Consider the following 16,535-nt stretch of genomic DNA (forward strand, 5'->3'; position numbering starts at 1 on the left):
CAGGGAATGCATTCACTCATGCGTTCACTCAGGTGCCTCTGGGACGTCTTTGCTGACATAATCGCACAGAGACCTAAAGGATTAGATCTTTTTAAAAAATAGATTTTATTTATTTACTCATGAGAGACAGAGAGGCAGAGGGAGAAGCGGGCTCCCAAGGAGCAGGGAGCCCGATGTGGGACTCGATCCCAAGACTCCGGGATCGTGACCTGAGCCGAAGGCAGACGCTTAACCATCTGAGCCACCCAGGCGCCTGAGACCTAAAGGATTAGAAAGAAGAAGGCATGTAAAGGTCCAAGGGGATCGTAGACAGGACAGAGGGATCAGCAGGTGTAGAAGCTGAGCGTTGGGGCCTTGGCTGATGTGATCCAGGAACGGCTCGTGCCTGTGTGGCTGGAGCCCAGGGACCGAGAGCGTGGGCAGAGACAGGCAGGCTGGCTCGAGAGCCCTGGGGAGAGATGGTGGGAGCTAGTGCCCTGGGGAGCAGACTCCTCCCGACACCTCAGCTCACAGCATAGTTCCAGGGAGCAGGGGTGCAAGAGCACCTGGCTGTGGGGGGTGGGGGCACAAACAGACCAGGTTTGGCCAAAATCCAAAGGCAGAGAGACAGGCGGTGGTGAAACAAGAAAGGATTTTGTTTCAGCGAGGTCCACACTGGAAAGACAGTAGACTAGGATCTCAAAGGCTGTCTCCAAGCGCTAAAACTACTTCCAGGTTTATGGAAGGAAAATGCGGGACAAAGATGAGTGGATCCCGGCAGGTGGGCTGTACAGGTCAGGTTGATCCCAGTCTTGGGGTCAATCATGGGTGGGGTCTTGCTGGCTCCAGGCAGTTCTTATCACTCGAGGGGGCAGTTTCGGTTCTCAGCAGGGGATGCTTTGCCTGCAGGGTCTTTTGCCTGAGTCAAAAGATAAGTTGGAAAGAACTTAATCAGTAAGAAAGTACAAACTGAGGTGAAAATGGAGGTGGTTGAGGGGTGCCTGGGTGGCTCAGTTGGTTAAGCATCTGCCTTCAGCTCGGGTCATGATCTCGGGTCTTGGGATCGAGTCCCACATCGGGCTCCCTGCTCAGCGGAGATTCTCCCTCTCCCTCTGCCCCCACCCCATGCTCTCTCTCAAATAAATAAAATCTTAAAAGAAAAATGGCGGTAGTTAAAGTCCTCTTTCCCTTGGTGTTATCAGGTGTGACTCTACCAGCTAAGCAGAAGTTACCAAACCCAGTGAGACTGTGCTGGGGCAGTGGGCGCATTGGGGGGGGGGGGGCCTACTTGAAGGGAGGAGGCAAAGGGAGTGACAGGTGACGCGTGGGGGCGCGTGGGCGAGCACACTAGGAAGGCTCCTACATGAGTTGTGTCCTTCCACCAAGTCAGCTTTATTCAATCAGAAAGCAAGGTTAGCGTAATTGTGAAGCCGGTTTGGGATTTCCGAAATCAATGTCATTTCCCTGCACCACTTGGCTTCACACACGTCACAGGGGAGAGTACAAACAAGACACACGGGGGGTAAGAAGTTAACAAACCAAACTCGAAGTCAGCCCGTGAGTAAGCAGCTGAGATGACTGTCTGGCCCAGGTGAGCTTCTTAGGGTCAAACAGTGTCAGATCACTCTGATGTTTAGAGATCAATCACACAGAGCCTTTGGTGGCAGCCACCTTTTTAATGAGGTCAGATGCGGAAGGGTCAGCATCTGCAGAGTCGGACACTGCTGCAGAAATCCCCCCTTTTTAAAGGGGTTTGTTCAGTCTTTATGAAGAGGGAGCAGAAGGCTAGCTGAGGACAGGCAGAAGCTGACTCCCCACAACCCGCCCTCCCGTGGGATATGTGTGACATGCCTCAGGCACTCCAGGCTGCCCTAAAGGAAACACAAATAGTTAATTTATAGAGATTACAGTCCTGCAAGACGTGAGTCTCCCTTGGTTTGCAAAAGTCTTGGCAATTTACAAGAACAAAGCATTTCTATCAATGGCCTAGCTTCCAGAAAGGAATGTAGATACAATTAAATGTCCTTGTAATCTGCAGCCCTTTCTTTGACAGATACTTCAAGTGAGCAGAGTGTAATGTTCCTCCAGGAAGCTCCCCAATATCTTACTGTTAATGCCTGCCTTACTAGAAGGAAAGACAACCCTAACTTGACAATGGCCAGGCCTCCGTATCCTGTGAGTCTTCTTTAACATACAAATGTCCTTTTGAGGGCACCTGGGTGGCTCAGTTGGTTAAGGGAGGGCCTTCGGCTCGGGTCATGATCCTGGAGTCCCGCATCGAGTCCCCGCATCGGGCTTCCTGCTCGGCGGGGAGTCTGCTTCTCCCTCTGACCCTCTTCCCTCTCGTGCTCTCTGTCTCTCATTCTCTCTCTCTCTCAAATAAATAAATAAAATCTTAAAAACAAAACAAAACAAATATCCTTTTGAAGCCTCTCTTTTCCTTACCTCCCCAACTCCCAAGCATATAATCAGCCACACCTCACAAACCTGCGGCAGCAGCTCTTTCGGCCCATAGATCCTGTTCCTATGCTTTAATAAACCACCATTTTCCACCAGAGATGTCTCAAGAATTCTTTCTCGGTCGTCGGCTCTAGACCTCACCCCACCAAACCTCACCTATATTTTAAAACCGCATCATTTAGCCTTGCAGACCTCTTCTGGTTATAGTGGTTATCAGTTCTCAGCTCTTCCAGGCTCTCTTGCTGGTTATCGGTTCTGGATGCCACCAGTATGTTCTGGTTTTAACGATAATCTAGTCTCAGTTCATCGCCCCTTGGCTGCCTTCCTGATTCATTATGTCATTGCTTGGCATGAGTCACTGCTTGACTTGAGTGACTCCATCTTGCTCTCTACAAGGCAACAGAGACCCCCCTCTTTTTCACCCTTGGGTGATCACAGATGCAGAGTATCTATTCAGCTTTCTCTCTGCTTCTGCTCCTGGCTTCATACTTATCAGGGAGCTTTGATCTGAAGGATTACAGCAATGCCTTCTGGATTTGGTAGTTATTACAGAGGAAGAAAAAACTTTGCCTCTACCCTGTTAGGTTCAGTAACTGGGGCTTGTGAATCAAATTGACAAAAGCCATTAATAGGAGAAAAGAGTTTATTTCATAAGCATAAGGGGAGCCATCAAAAGAAGTAACTGGCTCCTGGGGTGCCTGGCTGGCTCAGTTGGAAGAGCATACGACTCTTGGTCTTGGTCTTGGGGTTGTAAGTTCGAGCCCCAGTTTGGGTGTAGAGATTACTATAAATAAATAAACAAACAAACAAACAAACAAACAAACTTTAACAAAAGTAGCTGGCTCTTAAATGGTTAAAGTTAAAGGCTTATATATCTAACTTAGCAAGGAAACAGGAGTGGGGAGAAAAGGCTACTATGGGAAAAACCAGTCTTCTTTAGGAAAGACAAACGGGTTTCTAGAACAGATGAGAGATAAAAGTTTGGGATAATGTTTGTATACACAGTTATGCATGGTCTTTTTGTCCTCTTAAGGGCCATAAAGGGGATTTATGATAGCCTCCCTTTCCAGAAGTTGTTGCTTTTAGTCAGTAAGCAAAGCACTGAAAGGGCTTTTTTTTCTTCATCTTTTGAATCTCAAATGTCTTCAGCTTAAAATAATTGTGATATCAACTCTGGTCTTCTGAGTGGGTCCCCCGTTATCAAGGTGTATCTATCTCCCAGCATCTTGTGCCTGTTGTCCCCAAACTGAAAATGCACGTGTAACTGATGGATGAAACCAATGCTCTTGGATAAGAGAGCTGGGCAGAGAATGCTTGGATTTTCGTGTGCTAGTAGGACAGGGATCTCAGCTGCCAGAGCTGCCCCCTCTAAAGAGCAGTAGCAGGCCCCCGGCCCCTCAGCCTGTAGGGGAGACTTCACACCTCGCCTACCCCACCTCAGCCCAGTGCCCACAGAACCCCTGCTGCCTCTCACAGTGCTGGCCCAGCTCCCAGAGCTCCAATTCCCCATACAGGCACCACCTGCAAGGCCCAGAGGCTGCCTGCCTATGCCTCCCCCCCCCCCGCCTCTCTCTCTCTCCCCACAGCAACCCTGGGCCAAGTCGGGGTCTTTTCACCGCTGAAATCCACCTCCAATGTGCCCGCTTCCCTCACCGCCACCACCACTACCCTAAGCCAAGGCACTGTTGCTACTTGCTGGCCTATTTCAGTGGCCTCATAAGTGGTCTGTGGGCATCCACTCTGGTCCTTTCCATTCCATGCCCAACATTGCAGACAGTGATCTTCTAAATCTAAAGATGCTGATCTCATGGGTGCCTGGCTGGCTCACTCGGTGAAGCATGCAGCTCTGGATCTCGGGGTCATGGATTTGAGCCCCAAGCTGGGTGTAGAGATGATGTAAAAATAAAATTTTTATTAAATAAATAAAAATAAAGGTGCATATGTCATTCTCTTGCTTAAAACTTTTTATAGTTTCAGGTGCCTGGGTGGCTCAGTTGGTTAAGCGACTGCCTTCGGCTCAGGTCATGATCCTGGAGTCCCGGGATCAAGTCCCACATCGGGCTCCCTGCTCGGCGGGGAGTCTGCTTCTCCCTCTGACCCTCGCCCCATCTCATGTGCTTTCTCTCTCATTCTCTCTGTCTCTCAAATAAATAAAATCTTTAAAAAAAACTTTTTATAGTTTCTAGTAACTTTTAGAATAAAAATTTTCACTATTAACAGGATCTATAGAGCCTTATGAAGTTTGGCCCTATTATAGACTGGATTGTACCCCTCTCTCCAATTCTTATGTTGCAGCCCTAACCCTCCCTACCTCAGAATGTGACTGTATTTGGAGATAGAGCCTTTAAGGAGGGAATTAAGGTTAAGTGAGGTCATTGGGGTGGCCCCTAATCCAGTGACCGGTCTCCTTATGAGAAGAGGAGTTTAGGTCACAGACATGTACAGAGGACAGAATTTGTGAAGACACAGAAAAGATAGTCCGCAAGCCAAGGAGAGACGCCTCTGAAGAAACCAACCGTTGGCCTTCTGCCTCTGGAGCTGGGAGACAATACATTTCTGTGACGTTACCTAGTCTGGAGTACTTTGCGATGACAGCCCTAGCAAACCAACACAACCCCTACTCACCTCTCCAGGTCCCAGTCTCTACAAAGCTCCATTTTCTCGGTTTCTAGAACTTGCTTTAATCCCTCCCACCAAGTGGCTATTCCAAGCCATTTTCCAACCTTCTCTCCTTTGCCCATTCCGACTACAGGAGCCAAATACCCACTGGCTTTCTCAGCATCCCTTGTAGCAAAAGATAGCTGTGTGGTCAGCTCTGGCCAATGAGCTGGGAGAGCCGGCTGCCGGAGGCTTCTGGGAAAAGTCCCCTGGATTTCATGGATAAGAGGCGAGCTCCCATTTGGTCCTCCTGCATCCTGCCTTTGGAAACCATCTCAATCTCTGGAGCTGGGCTGAGGAGGGGACAAGCCTGAGACCAAGCCCTAATGCATGAAAAATGGCAAGCAGAAAGAGGCTGGCTCCGTAAGGACAGTGTGCAGCAACTGGACCAGCGCCAACAGCCACCACCTCCATACTTCTCCTTGTGCGAAGAAAGAAACTCCACTGGTGTAAGCCACCCGCTGTCCGATTTTGTGTTTCTTGGAGCCCAAAGCATTTCTAACCAACACATGATTCAAGGCTTTGCACACGCTATTCCCTCTTTCTAGAATGCTGTTTCCTGCTCTCCTCAACTTTCAGATCTCTGACAAGTGCCACTTTCTTGGGGAAGTGTTCTCTAGACTCCTAACCAAGTCCAACCCCCTGTGATCTACTCTCACACTCCAGTTCCCCATCCTTCTTAACACCTTGCATGATGGCGACATTTTGTTTGCTTGTGCGTGATTATATGAGTGTCTTTCTTATCCCCCAGAAGCTCTTGAGATCAGGGACCGTATCTATATTTGTTTACCATTGTACCTCCAATGTCTACCACACTCAGTCTGTGTCAAATGAATGAATAAATGAACGAGTGTCAGGAAGGACCAACGTCAAGACACGCATTCGTTCAAACTAGAATAGTATTTGGCACATCATTGTAGTTCAGGAAATACATGTCTAATGAGTAAATGAATGAATGGACAGGGGGATAGAAAGATGAAAAGCAATGGCACTTGTCTTGGGGGAGCTTAGACCGGAAGAGGCGAAGAGGACCCCAAAGCAGGGCCTTTTACTGGGGAATGTGCATATGCCATAAGGTGCTATCAGAACTCAGAGAAGCAGCCTGTAAGTTGGACCTGATTAGGAGCGAGGGTCGCAGGGAAGGTGCAACATGAGTTGAATTCTAAGTGAGCTGAGCTAGCGCACGCGCCCTAGCTGCAAGATTGCACGAAGCTGACGGACAGGATGGTGTGGGAGGGAGGCCGGGAGCAGCTCGGCGTTCGCTGTTGGAGCATGAAGTCCTATGCCGGCAGGGGCAGCCTGCAGCCTGCGGCGCGTGGCGGGAGGGCCAGGGAGGACTTGGATTTGGTCTTGCCAGTCACGGGAGCCCTGCAAGGTTTCGGGCAGGCGGCTGGCCTGGCTGGTCAGATCACATTCTGGCAGTGGAAGAAACGTAGCCCTGAGTCCTCAAGCTGCCAACTTTGCTGTTGCTCCCAGCCCTTCTAACTGGGGTGTTTCCAAGGGCAGGCAAGGTTTCCAAACACAGGTTGTTCCAAAAAACACATCTACCCTGTTGACTGAGTCAAGTAAACAGGTTCTGACCATTCACCTGGGACCTGGGCACCCGCCCTGCCCTGCAGTCTCTCTACTCCAAGCCAGATCAAAATACTGGGTATCTTAAAACCCACAGGGACCACTTTGACCCCTGGCGTTCCACACCCTCATCCTCAACGGCCTGCTTTCTCTCCCGCCCTCCCTCTCTTCCTTCCTTCCTCCATTCCTCCCTTCCTTCCCTCCTTCCCTTCTTTCTTTCTGTGCCCCAGTTACCGTGTCTTCAGCCCCTGTACCTGCTTCACCTCCTATCCATTGCCCTTGCAGCCCATCCTCTGACCACAACCCACATCGCCTCTCCGAAACGCTGCATCATCTGGTAGGGCTTTCACAGACAATCATCTCGTGAGCCCAGGACCCCCAAGAAATGCAATTTGTCAGCAAAATTGTCTTTCTTGGTCACCAGACCCTCCCCTAAATCAATGAGAGGCTACAGGCTTTAAGTAGAAAGCTGGCTGATTCCACTAGACCATCAGCAGGGATTCTGTTCCAACACTGCATTTGAAAGGTAAAAATGCATGGCGTGACCCCAATGCCCATTGACAGGTAAATGGATAAACAAAACATGGCATATACATATACTGGAATGAATATTGTTTAGACTTAAAATGGAATGGAATTCCAGGCTCCAACATGGATGAACCTTAAGGACATTATGCTAAGGGCAGATACTGCATGACTCCACCTTCGTGAGGTACCTAGACTAGTCAAATTCCTAGAGGCAGGAAGTAGAATAGAATTTGTCAGGAGTGGGGGTGATGGTAAGGGAGCAGGGGGAGTCTTATTCAATGGGTCCACAGTTCCAGTTGGGGATGGGGAAAAAGTTCTCAAGATGGATGGCGGTGACAGGTGCACAATAAAGTGAATATACTTAACACTGCTAACCCTACACTTAGAAATGGTTAAGATGGCAAATTTTATGTTTATATATACTTTAACGCAATTAAAACAACATTTTAAAAAGATTTTATTTCTAAGTAATCTCTACACCCAACGTGGGGCTCGAACTTACAGCCCTGAGATCAAGAGTCACATGTGGGGCACCTGGGGGGCTCAGCCGTTAAGCGTCTGCCTCGGGCTTGGGTCATGATCCCAGGGTCCTGTGATCAAGCCCGGCATGGGGCTCCCTGCTCAGCGGGAAGCCTGCTTCTCCCTCTCCCACTCCCCCTGCTTGTGTTCCTGCTCTTGCTATCTGTCTCTCTGTCAAATAAATAAATAAAATCTTAAAAAAAAAAAATAAAGTATGCCACCTGAAAATATGCCATTTTGATATAAAGATACTTTGAGCTGAAGGCAATCAAGAATCAACAGATAGGGGTGCCTGGGTGGCTCAGTTGTTAAGCGTCTGCCTTCGGCTCAGGTCATGATCCCAGGGTCCTGGGATCGAGCCCCACATCGGGCTCCCTGCTCAGTGGGGAGTCTGCTTCTCCCTCTCCCACTCCCCTGCTTGTGTTCCATCTCTCGCTGTGTCTCTCCCTGTAAAATAAATAAATAAAGTCTTTAAAAAAAAAAAAGTTTAAAAAAAAAAAAAGAATCAACAGATAAAAACAAAGTCTTTATTTTTTAAAGTAAGCTCTAGGCCCAACGTGGGGCTTGAACTCACGACCTCGAGACCAAGAGTCACAGGTTCTACCGACTGAGTCAGCCGGAGCCCCTCCTCCTGAATTTTATTACCATAGATTAATTTTCTTCTGTGTTGTTTTGTTGGATGTGTGTAGAAAGAGAATGCTGCAGTATGTTTCATTCTACACGTTGGTGGTGAGGCTCGTCATGTTAGTGCTCCATTATAACAGTGTTCCAAGACTCCTCAGGGCTCTTCTCCTGTGTGAAGTCCTTATTTTTACTATATTCAGATTTATCAGTGTTTTGCTTTATTTTTATTTATTTAAAGATTTTATTTATTTATTTGACAGAGAGAGACAGAAAGAACACAAGCAGGGGGAGTGGGAGAGGGAGAAGCAGACTTCCGGCAGAGCAGGGAGCTGGATGCAGGGACTCGATCCCAGGACCCTGAGGTCATGACCTGAGCCCAAGGCAGCCACTTAACCAACTGAGCCACCCAGGCGCCCCAGTGTTTTGCTTTATAGTTTGCCCGCTCCATGTCTTGTCAGAGAACTCACCCACCTTGAGGTCAGAAAGACTTTCTCCCATATTGGCTTCTGAAATGTTAGATCTAGCTTTTTACATTTTGGTTTGTTTTAACAAGCTGTTAGATGGTGCTTACCAAGTTCCAAACCTTAAAAATATTAACTAATTTAAACCTCATAAAAGCCCCATTTATTATTTTAATCTTCTAGATGAGGGAATTGAGAGAGATGTTCGGTAAGTCACTCCGAGTCCCACAGCTAGTGAGGGCAAGCCAGAATTCAAACCCACAGTTTCCAGAATCTGGAACTAATACTTGGCACACTTTGGTGGATACCTGGAATTAATTTGTAAGCATGGGCAGAGGTAGGGGGCCACTTTTCTTCTTTCTCCATATGGAAAACCACCAGCACCAGATAACAGTGTGATTCAGGGATACATTTTTTTTTTTTTTAAGATTTTATTTATCTCAGAGATAGAGAGCAGGGCAAAGGGCAGAGGGAGAGGGACAAGCAGCCCCGACATGGGACTCGATTCCACGACCCTGAAATTATGATGGGAGCTAAAACCAAGAGTCGGATGCTCAACTGACTGAACCACCCAGGCGCCCATTCATTCAGGGACTCTTTGAAGCCGCTTCAGAGCAAATCACTGTTGTTTCAGCCTTAAAAAAAAAAAAAAAGAAAGAAAGAAAGAAAAGGAAGAAAGGCCAAGTTCCTTCCTTAAGTACCTTGTCCTTCCTTCCCTTGGTCCTGCAGGTCTTCAAGGACAGTAGGGAGCCTCTCTCATGCCTTGGGTCCTGGTCTTGCCTTTCCAAATGGTGCAAACACCCCAAAATGTCCTTCCCCAGAAACAGAGCACTTAGTGTGGGAACACGTGTGACAAAAACATTCCGGCCTTCTAGGGCTCTTTCAGAAGAAGGAGGCTGATCTGCCATCCCCGTCTCCTCTGTAGAGGGCATTGTCCACGGTGCACTGGTATGACACTGGCAATCACGGCCCAGTGTGGGGATGGCGAGGGGCTGGGGATGTGGGGAGCCCGCAAAGGAAGGGAGGGTACGGCCCTGGACAGAACATTTGAGCTGTTCCCAGGGTTCAGGGGCCGGAAGCAATGCCAAGATTCAGGGAGATGTTTGACGCAGCCCCTGGATGTGTCCCTGGGAAGAGGACTAATCAGGGAGACGCCTGTGTGTCCAGAACATGCAGTAATCTCATGGGTGGGGAGTGGATGGTCGCTTGGGAGGATGCCATCAGCCGCTGCAGAGGACACAGGCTTCTGTAAGGAGCACGGTGTTTACCAATTGTGAGAGAAGTGTAGTGCACGTTCGTGGGGGCCCTTAGTCTCCGGGGTTGCTGTGACAGTAGCCCCAACCCCACGGCGGGGCGTCCACTGTCCTGATGCTGGCCTGGGAGCTGCTGCTTCCTTCTGCAGGAGCTTTGGTCCCGTGACCCCGGCAGCTATAAGGTGGGCTTATCCCAGACGCCCAGCTTTCCTTCCCCTGGAGCCCCAGAGGCAGGTCTCCACTCGTAGAAATAGAACTCACACACCCTAAAGTTCACCCTTTAAAAGTGTACAGCTCGGTGGTTTCTAGTGTGGTCACGAGTGTGACCATCAGCACTCGCTAATCCCAGAATATTCTCATCCCCGCACAGGGATCTTGCCTCTTTTTACCGGCTGTGGGTGGCCCATGGGGCCACCCCCGGGGTGGAGGGGCAGTGGCTTGGGGACCTCGGTTCTTTTTCTACATGCTGCTTAAAGTGGAGAGGTTTCGATGTTTCCCTGAAGGTCACCATGCACGTGTGTGTGTGCATGTGCGCGTGGGGGGGGGCAGGGCACGCCGTGTTGCCTCAGATGGCGGAGGGTTTGGGCTGCAGGGAACCTGTGGGTAGTAGGCAGGTCCAGTCATGGAGGGGATGGCAAGTCAAGGAGAACATTCAGGACAGCGGCAACCCCCTGCCGCCCCCCCGTCTCTAGGTGAGGGGAGGGTGCCTTTTTTTATGATAATCACCTGTGACCAACAAAGAATAACCAGACCCTACAAAGGAAGTAAACCACTGAAGGTGTTATCACTAGTTCCTGCTCAATGGTGCTATCAATAGAGATGTTAAAAGGATTTAAGCTCCCTGGTTAGCTTTCTATAAAAGACCGATGCTGAAGGCCCTTGTTGGCAATCCTGTCGGGACCCCTCTCACTCTTGAGAGCTTTTTCCGTATTTTCACTCAATAAACTTCTGTCGCTTTACTGCGAGGTTCATTCTCCGTGAGACAAGAACCTCGCTCTCCTGCTTCATTTGGAGGCAATTGCATAGAGGAAGTTGGTGTTTATCTCATAGAAATGTATGTGTGGACGATAAATGGCCAGAGTTAAAATAATTTTCCCAGAATATAAATGCCCTGCAACATTATTGCTGTGGGTTCGTGTGTGTGTGTGTGTGTGTGTGTGTGTGTGTGTGTGTGTGTCTCGGAGGGGGTTTAACAGGTACACAACGTAAAATGTATCATTTTCACCCTTTTAAAACTATACAGCTCAGTGGCATTAAGTATATTCATGTTGTACAGCGATCACCTGGGTTTTGTTTTTATTTGTTTTTTTTTTAAAGATTTTATTTATTTATTTGGGGAAGAGAGGGCAGGGAGCACGAGCAAGGGGAGGGGGAGGGGCAGAGGGAGAAGCAGGCTTCCCGCCAAGCAGGGAGCCCCATGCGGGACTCAATCCCAGGACCCCGGGATCATGACCTGAGCCGAAGGCAGATGCTTAACGACTGAGCCACAGGTGCCCCTGGTTTTTGTTTTTTAAGCACAATATTTTGTCACGGCTAGAAGTGCAGGATGGTGACAGTCGGGCTTGGTGTAGCCCGAACCCCATGGCTCCCCCGGAAGGCGGATGCCCCATCCCTGGAGGCTTTCAGCTTCCCTCTGCCTCCATAGCACCATGACCTGACTCAGCAGGGGCTTGGCTAGGCCAGAGGGAGGGGCCCCGGAACCAAGGACATGCGGCTAGTGGACCCACGCTGCTGGGAAGGGCCCTGACCCACCTGCCCCTGAGTCGCCCTAGTGGCTGACACTCCCCCCCCCCCCGCCCGCCCCCCCGCTTGGGTGCAGTCTGCTGTGCCAGCTCCTGCTCAGGGCTTTCCCCAGGCCGGATAAACCAGCGCAGTGAGGGCAGAAGAGCAACCTGTGCCCCAGGCCAAACTCCAGGTCCAGGGGCTCGGGTCCGCCGGCCAGGCCTCCCGGAGCTGCCACCCAGAGATCTGCCCACTGGATCAGCCCTTTCGCACCTGCCTGAGAGAGTGATGCGTGAGTCCCCGGGAATCTGGAGTCCTCTGCCCAAAAGACAGCTCGGTCCACATTCCGCCCATGCGGGTGAGGGAATTAACAACCCGTGGTGAGGTTTGGGTGCAGGACTGGACTGGGTGCTCTTAGCAAGACGGTTGGGGTGGGGCGGGTGATGGTTGCAGGCAGAGGAGGGCAAGAGGGGCAGCTGAGGAGCCCCGGGTTGACCAAAGGTGAGGCTGTTGTGCTTTTTGGCTCATCGCCGCGGAAGCTGGCAACAGGCCTCCGTCAATTGTAACCAAAAAGGAGTCAGAGGTTGGCAGCTGCGCCCCACCCAAGACCTGGGTGAGGGCGAGGTGTGGTCACCCGACAAGCCAGGGAGTGAAGTTAATTGGCCGTCACAGGTGCGCGCAGTCCAGTGACCCCTCTCACCTGCCCCTGGCTTTTCTTACTCACCTCTGCTCGGGCCAGAATCTCCCTTTCCTCCTCTGCCTGTTTCAGCCCCTCCTGTCCACCCGAGTCCGGCTCTGAGCTCAGCTCACATGGTGAAGTCTGAGCCCCCTCCCCCGCCCCTGCTCTCACCCACCCTGCCCTCCTCTGAGCTCATCCCCACAGCAATCCGTCCTCGGGATTTTTGGGGGCCTAGCATGTACTGCCTTGGGTTTGTCTTCAAGCCTGCGCAAGGTAACTTGAGTAATGGGACCTTTTTTAAAAAACCGAATTCACCAGGTTTGATATCTCAGATGAGTGTGGGTGGCCCCGTGCAAGCGTATACCCATTTCATTTCTGTTTTTATTTTGCAGAGCATTTTAGGGGCTCTTAGGTAATGCTGAACGCAGGACATACAGGCGGAGGTCTCATTTCCAAAACTTGGCCCTAAGATTACTGTCAGTGAAACATAAAGGAGAATTTGCTTACAAGGGAGGAGATCAGCCACCTGAGGAGGTGAGTCGCCTAAGACAGAGTCCTGTAAATGTGTGAAGACATCGGGGGAACTCCTGGCCAATGAAGGGTTCTAGGGCTTTAGCTCCAGGTAGATTAAGGTGGATCCCAGGAATCTGCATTTCAAACTAGTATCCCATCAAACTGACGCAGGAGGTGCCAATCACCCCTGAGAAGCTTGGGGTCCTCTCTGAGAGGTGTGGCTGGAAGGTGATGGATATAGCTGCGCAAGCTGGAACCGGTCTGAAGAAAGGAAGGAAGCATCAAAAGGTGAGGTGCCCTCAGACGTTGTGGGTGGGAATGAAAAACAGTGCCACCACTGTGGAAATCAGTCGGATGGTCCCCCCCCAATTGAAAGGTAGACATTTCTATAGGACCCAGCAATTCCACTCCTAGGTACATCTACTCAAAGAAACTGAAAACAGGTACTGCGCATGTTTGCAGCAGTACTGTTCTCAGTGGTCAAAAGGTGGAAATAAACCGAGTGTCCACGGATGGAAGAATGGGTAAACAATATGTGTGCCAACCATACCCTGCATATCATTCAGCCATAAGCAGGAATGAAGTACTGTTGGGTGATACAGCGTGGATGCACCTTGAAAACATTATACTCAGTGAAAGCAACCAGACGCAAAAGGTGACATATCGTGATCCCACTTGTATAAAATACCCAGAGGAGATAAACCCATGGAGATGGCAAGAAGAGTGGTGGTTGCCAGGGGCTGGGGGTGAGGAGGGCCTGGGAGTAACTGCTTAATGCGTACAGGGTTTTCTTTTAGGGTGATGAAAATGTCTTTTGGTTGTTGCTAACATTGTGAGTGTACTAAATGCCACTGAATTGTTCACTTTATTTATTTATTTAAAAAAGGTTTTATTTATTTATTTGACAGAGAGAGACAGCGAGGGAACCCAAGCAGGGGGAGTGGGAGAGGGAGAAGCAGGCTTCCCGCTGAGCAGGGAGCCCGATGCGGGGCTCGATCCCAGGACCCCAGGATCATCACCTGAGCCAAAGGCAGACGCTTAATGACTGAGCCACCCAGGCGCCCCTGAATTGTTCACTTTAAAACGATTGATTGTATGTTCTGTGAATTTCACCCCAATATAAGAAAAAGGGGGAAAAAGACAAGGTGGTTAGGAGGGAAAGTGCCCAGGATCAAGGAGGCGGCAGGATTCTCCAGCACTGCCTGGGGGAAACGAGTCATGTGATTCACCGCGAACTGAAACCCTGTGCTTCTAAACACACACACATACACATTCTTCATGGAAAATGTATGCCTTTTTGTTGGCATTAGAGGACTGGGTTCTTGGATAAATGCTCCGTGTGCAGCAAGACACAGAAGCTGGGGGCACCTGGGTGGCTCAGTTGGTTAAGCAACTGCCTTCGGCTCAGGTCATGGTCCTGGAGTCCAGGGATCGAGTCCCGCATCGGGCTCCCTGCTCGGCGGGGAGTCTGCTCCTCCCTCTGACCCTCCCCCCTCTCATGCTCTCTCTGTCTCTCTCTCTAATAAATAAATAAATAAATCTTAAAAAAAAAAAAACCCTGGAAATAGCTTGCATGCATAAGAGTAGAGGATTGGTAAACTAATTTCTAATACATCTATAAAACAGAATGTTACACAGTCATTAGAAATGTTGACAAAGATGTATATTTATTCACTTGGAGGTGTTAAGTAAACAATATGAAATAAGTTAGAAAAGAAGGTATATTCCAAAATATTAAAAGTGATCATCTCTGGGCAGAATACTGGTATTCATAAAATTAACTACTCTGAGGGGCTTGTAAGTTACAAATTCCTGAGCCCCCACCACTCAAGAGATTCGCCAGAGATTCCCCAGAGATTCCCCTTCCGTCTCCCCCACTCGACCCCAAACACACGTACCCACCTAGGCTAATTGTGATGCATAGCCTGGTTCCAACCTTGGACCCCTTTGAGAATCTGATATAAACCGTAGATCCTCTCTTAAAACACAAATGGACATCGCTTCTCGGCCTTTTGGCTAAGATCAAGTGAAAACACAAATGGACACACCAAGTCTTGGCTATAACTTGTGGATGGAAGGGGGTCATCCATGACTCCAGTTAAGAACCTCTAATGTAGAATGACAGAGATCAACCACTTCATTTTCCTCTTCTTTTTTTCCTTATTAGACCGCCTGTTCCCAACTCCCTAAGTGAGAATCTCTGCCAAGTGGCACAGGTCCTTGGGCCACTGCCAAGGTCAGAGCACATCCCTTTTGTGTGTTTTTGTCGGGACCACTGGTGCCATCCAGAGGGGGTCCGCTCGTGCGATGTGCAAGCAGCGGGTCGGCCCCCTGGTGTTCCTGAGGCCTGCTTGAGAACTTGCCTGTGCTGCCTGCCTTCTCTTCCTGCATCCTCACTGTGATCTTTGCAGGACAGGACTTGGGGTGCAAGCTTTACCCCCACCTCTCTGCTTCTGGTCCTGAGAAGGCAAGCCGCCTAGCTGGCGCATGAGTCTGATGAAGCTAGCCCCAGAGTTTTGATGACCCCTCTTGTAAACATCAACACCACAAGCCCCTCCATGTATGCTGATCTGGGTCCCTACAATGAGATGGGAAACATTCCCTACAATATAAATGGAAATACGGTCAAAGCTGTGGATTACATGTTTTAAGGTCCCCAAGAATATTTTATTAACAGATCTCATGAGGAGAGCTCTTTTTCTGTGTCCCTCTGAAAGTCATGGACTGCTTGGGCAGTGGATGGTCCCATGGCTTCGAAGAGAAAAAAGGCCATCGGGAAGTGTCAGGTCCATTCGGGCCCAGAGGAGTGGGGAGCACGACCAACGGCCTCGGCCACCAGGTGGCGTCCCTGGCCGGCCTTGGACGTGCAGCTCAGCCCAGGAAGCCAAATGTCTGTGGTGCTTGCGCTCCTTCCTTCAGGCCTCAGAAAGCACGTAACACACACTGGCCAATCCTTTCCCCAAGAGGACACCTGTCACCTGTGAGCACGAGTGCCCTGCGATCTCCACTGCCCTCCCCCCCTACCACCTGCCTCTGTGCCCAGCCCCCACCCAGAGGGGCGCCTTGTTTCCCAGCCCCTGGTCACCGCTCCTGCCCTCCCCTTCCTCCTCTCCTCTGGGGTTTAGAGCGCAGCCACCAGGCAGGATGAACCAGGGCACCATGGCGTAGGGCACGAGAGAGTTTTCTTAGCCCTGGCATAATAAAAAGAAAACCCAAACACTTTTCTTTCTTTTAATACCTAAGAGTAAAAAATAGAAAAAATCCCAAACCCAACAACCCAAACAATCCATTTGAAAGTTGCTGCCATGCCTGGTCTCAGGTCCCCTTTCCAGGGCTGTTCTGCAGGAGCAGCACCTGCTGGGCCCTGGGTCCTGGGGAGGCCCTGGGGCAGCCGGAAACCATCCGGCCTTTATCCCATACAACCAGGACCCAGCGTTTCAGAAAGGCCACCAGGACTGTTTTTTAAAAAATGTGGTTGCAACCACGAGGAAGTTTTCCCTTGAGGCTGAGCTGAAGGTTATTTCTTGTGGAGAAACTTCATTTTGTTGCCTAAAAAAAAGAAAATGA

At 49.9% G+C, this 16,535-nt stretch overlaps 1 protein-coding gene and 1 long non-coding RNA gene across 6 annotated transcripts in view; one reads left to right on the plus strand and one right to left on the minus strand.

Annotated features, from left to right (window-relative positions):
• The first annotated feature begins 11,972 nt into the window (after positions 1–11,972).
• LOC141373918 (uncharacterized) lies at positions 11,973–15,511 on the plus strand. The gene is made up of 4 exons (XR_012380373.1): positions 11,973–12,134; positions 12,848–12,989; positions 13,140–13,256; positions 15,380–15,511. It is a non-coding gene; the product is annotated as an uncharacterized lncRNA (long non-coding RNA).
• A 674-nt stretch (positions 15,512–16,185) lies between these two features.
• The window catches only part of DENND2A (DENN domain containing 2A), a 98,312-nt gene continuing 97,962 nt past the window's right edge, over positions 16,186–16,535 (minus strand). For all 5 annotated transcript variants that reach the window (XM_073899283.1, XM_073899282.1, XM_073899281.1 and 2 more), the window contains one exon: positions 16,186–16,517. In XM_073899283.1, the coding sequence (XP_073755384.1) occupies positions 16,486–16,517 (32 nt within the window). In that variant the 3' untranslated portion in view covers positions 16,186–16,485. The remainder of the gene's footprint in view (positions 16,518–16,535) is intronic.

Source organism: Callorhinus ursinus, unplaced genomic scaffold, assembly GCF_003265705.2.
Source record: "Callorhinus ursinus isolate GAN/ISIS: 27379988/994484 unplaced genomic scaffold, GSC_fseal_2.0 scaffold12, whole genome shotgun sequence".
Lineage (NCBI taxonomy): Eukaryota > Metazoa > Chordata > Mammalia > Carnivora > Otariidae > Callorhinus > Callorhinus ursinus.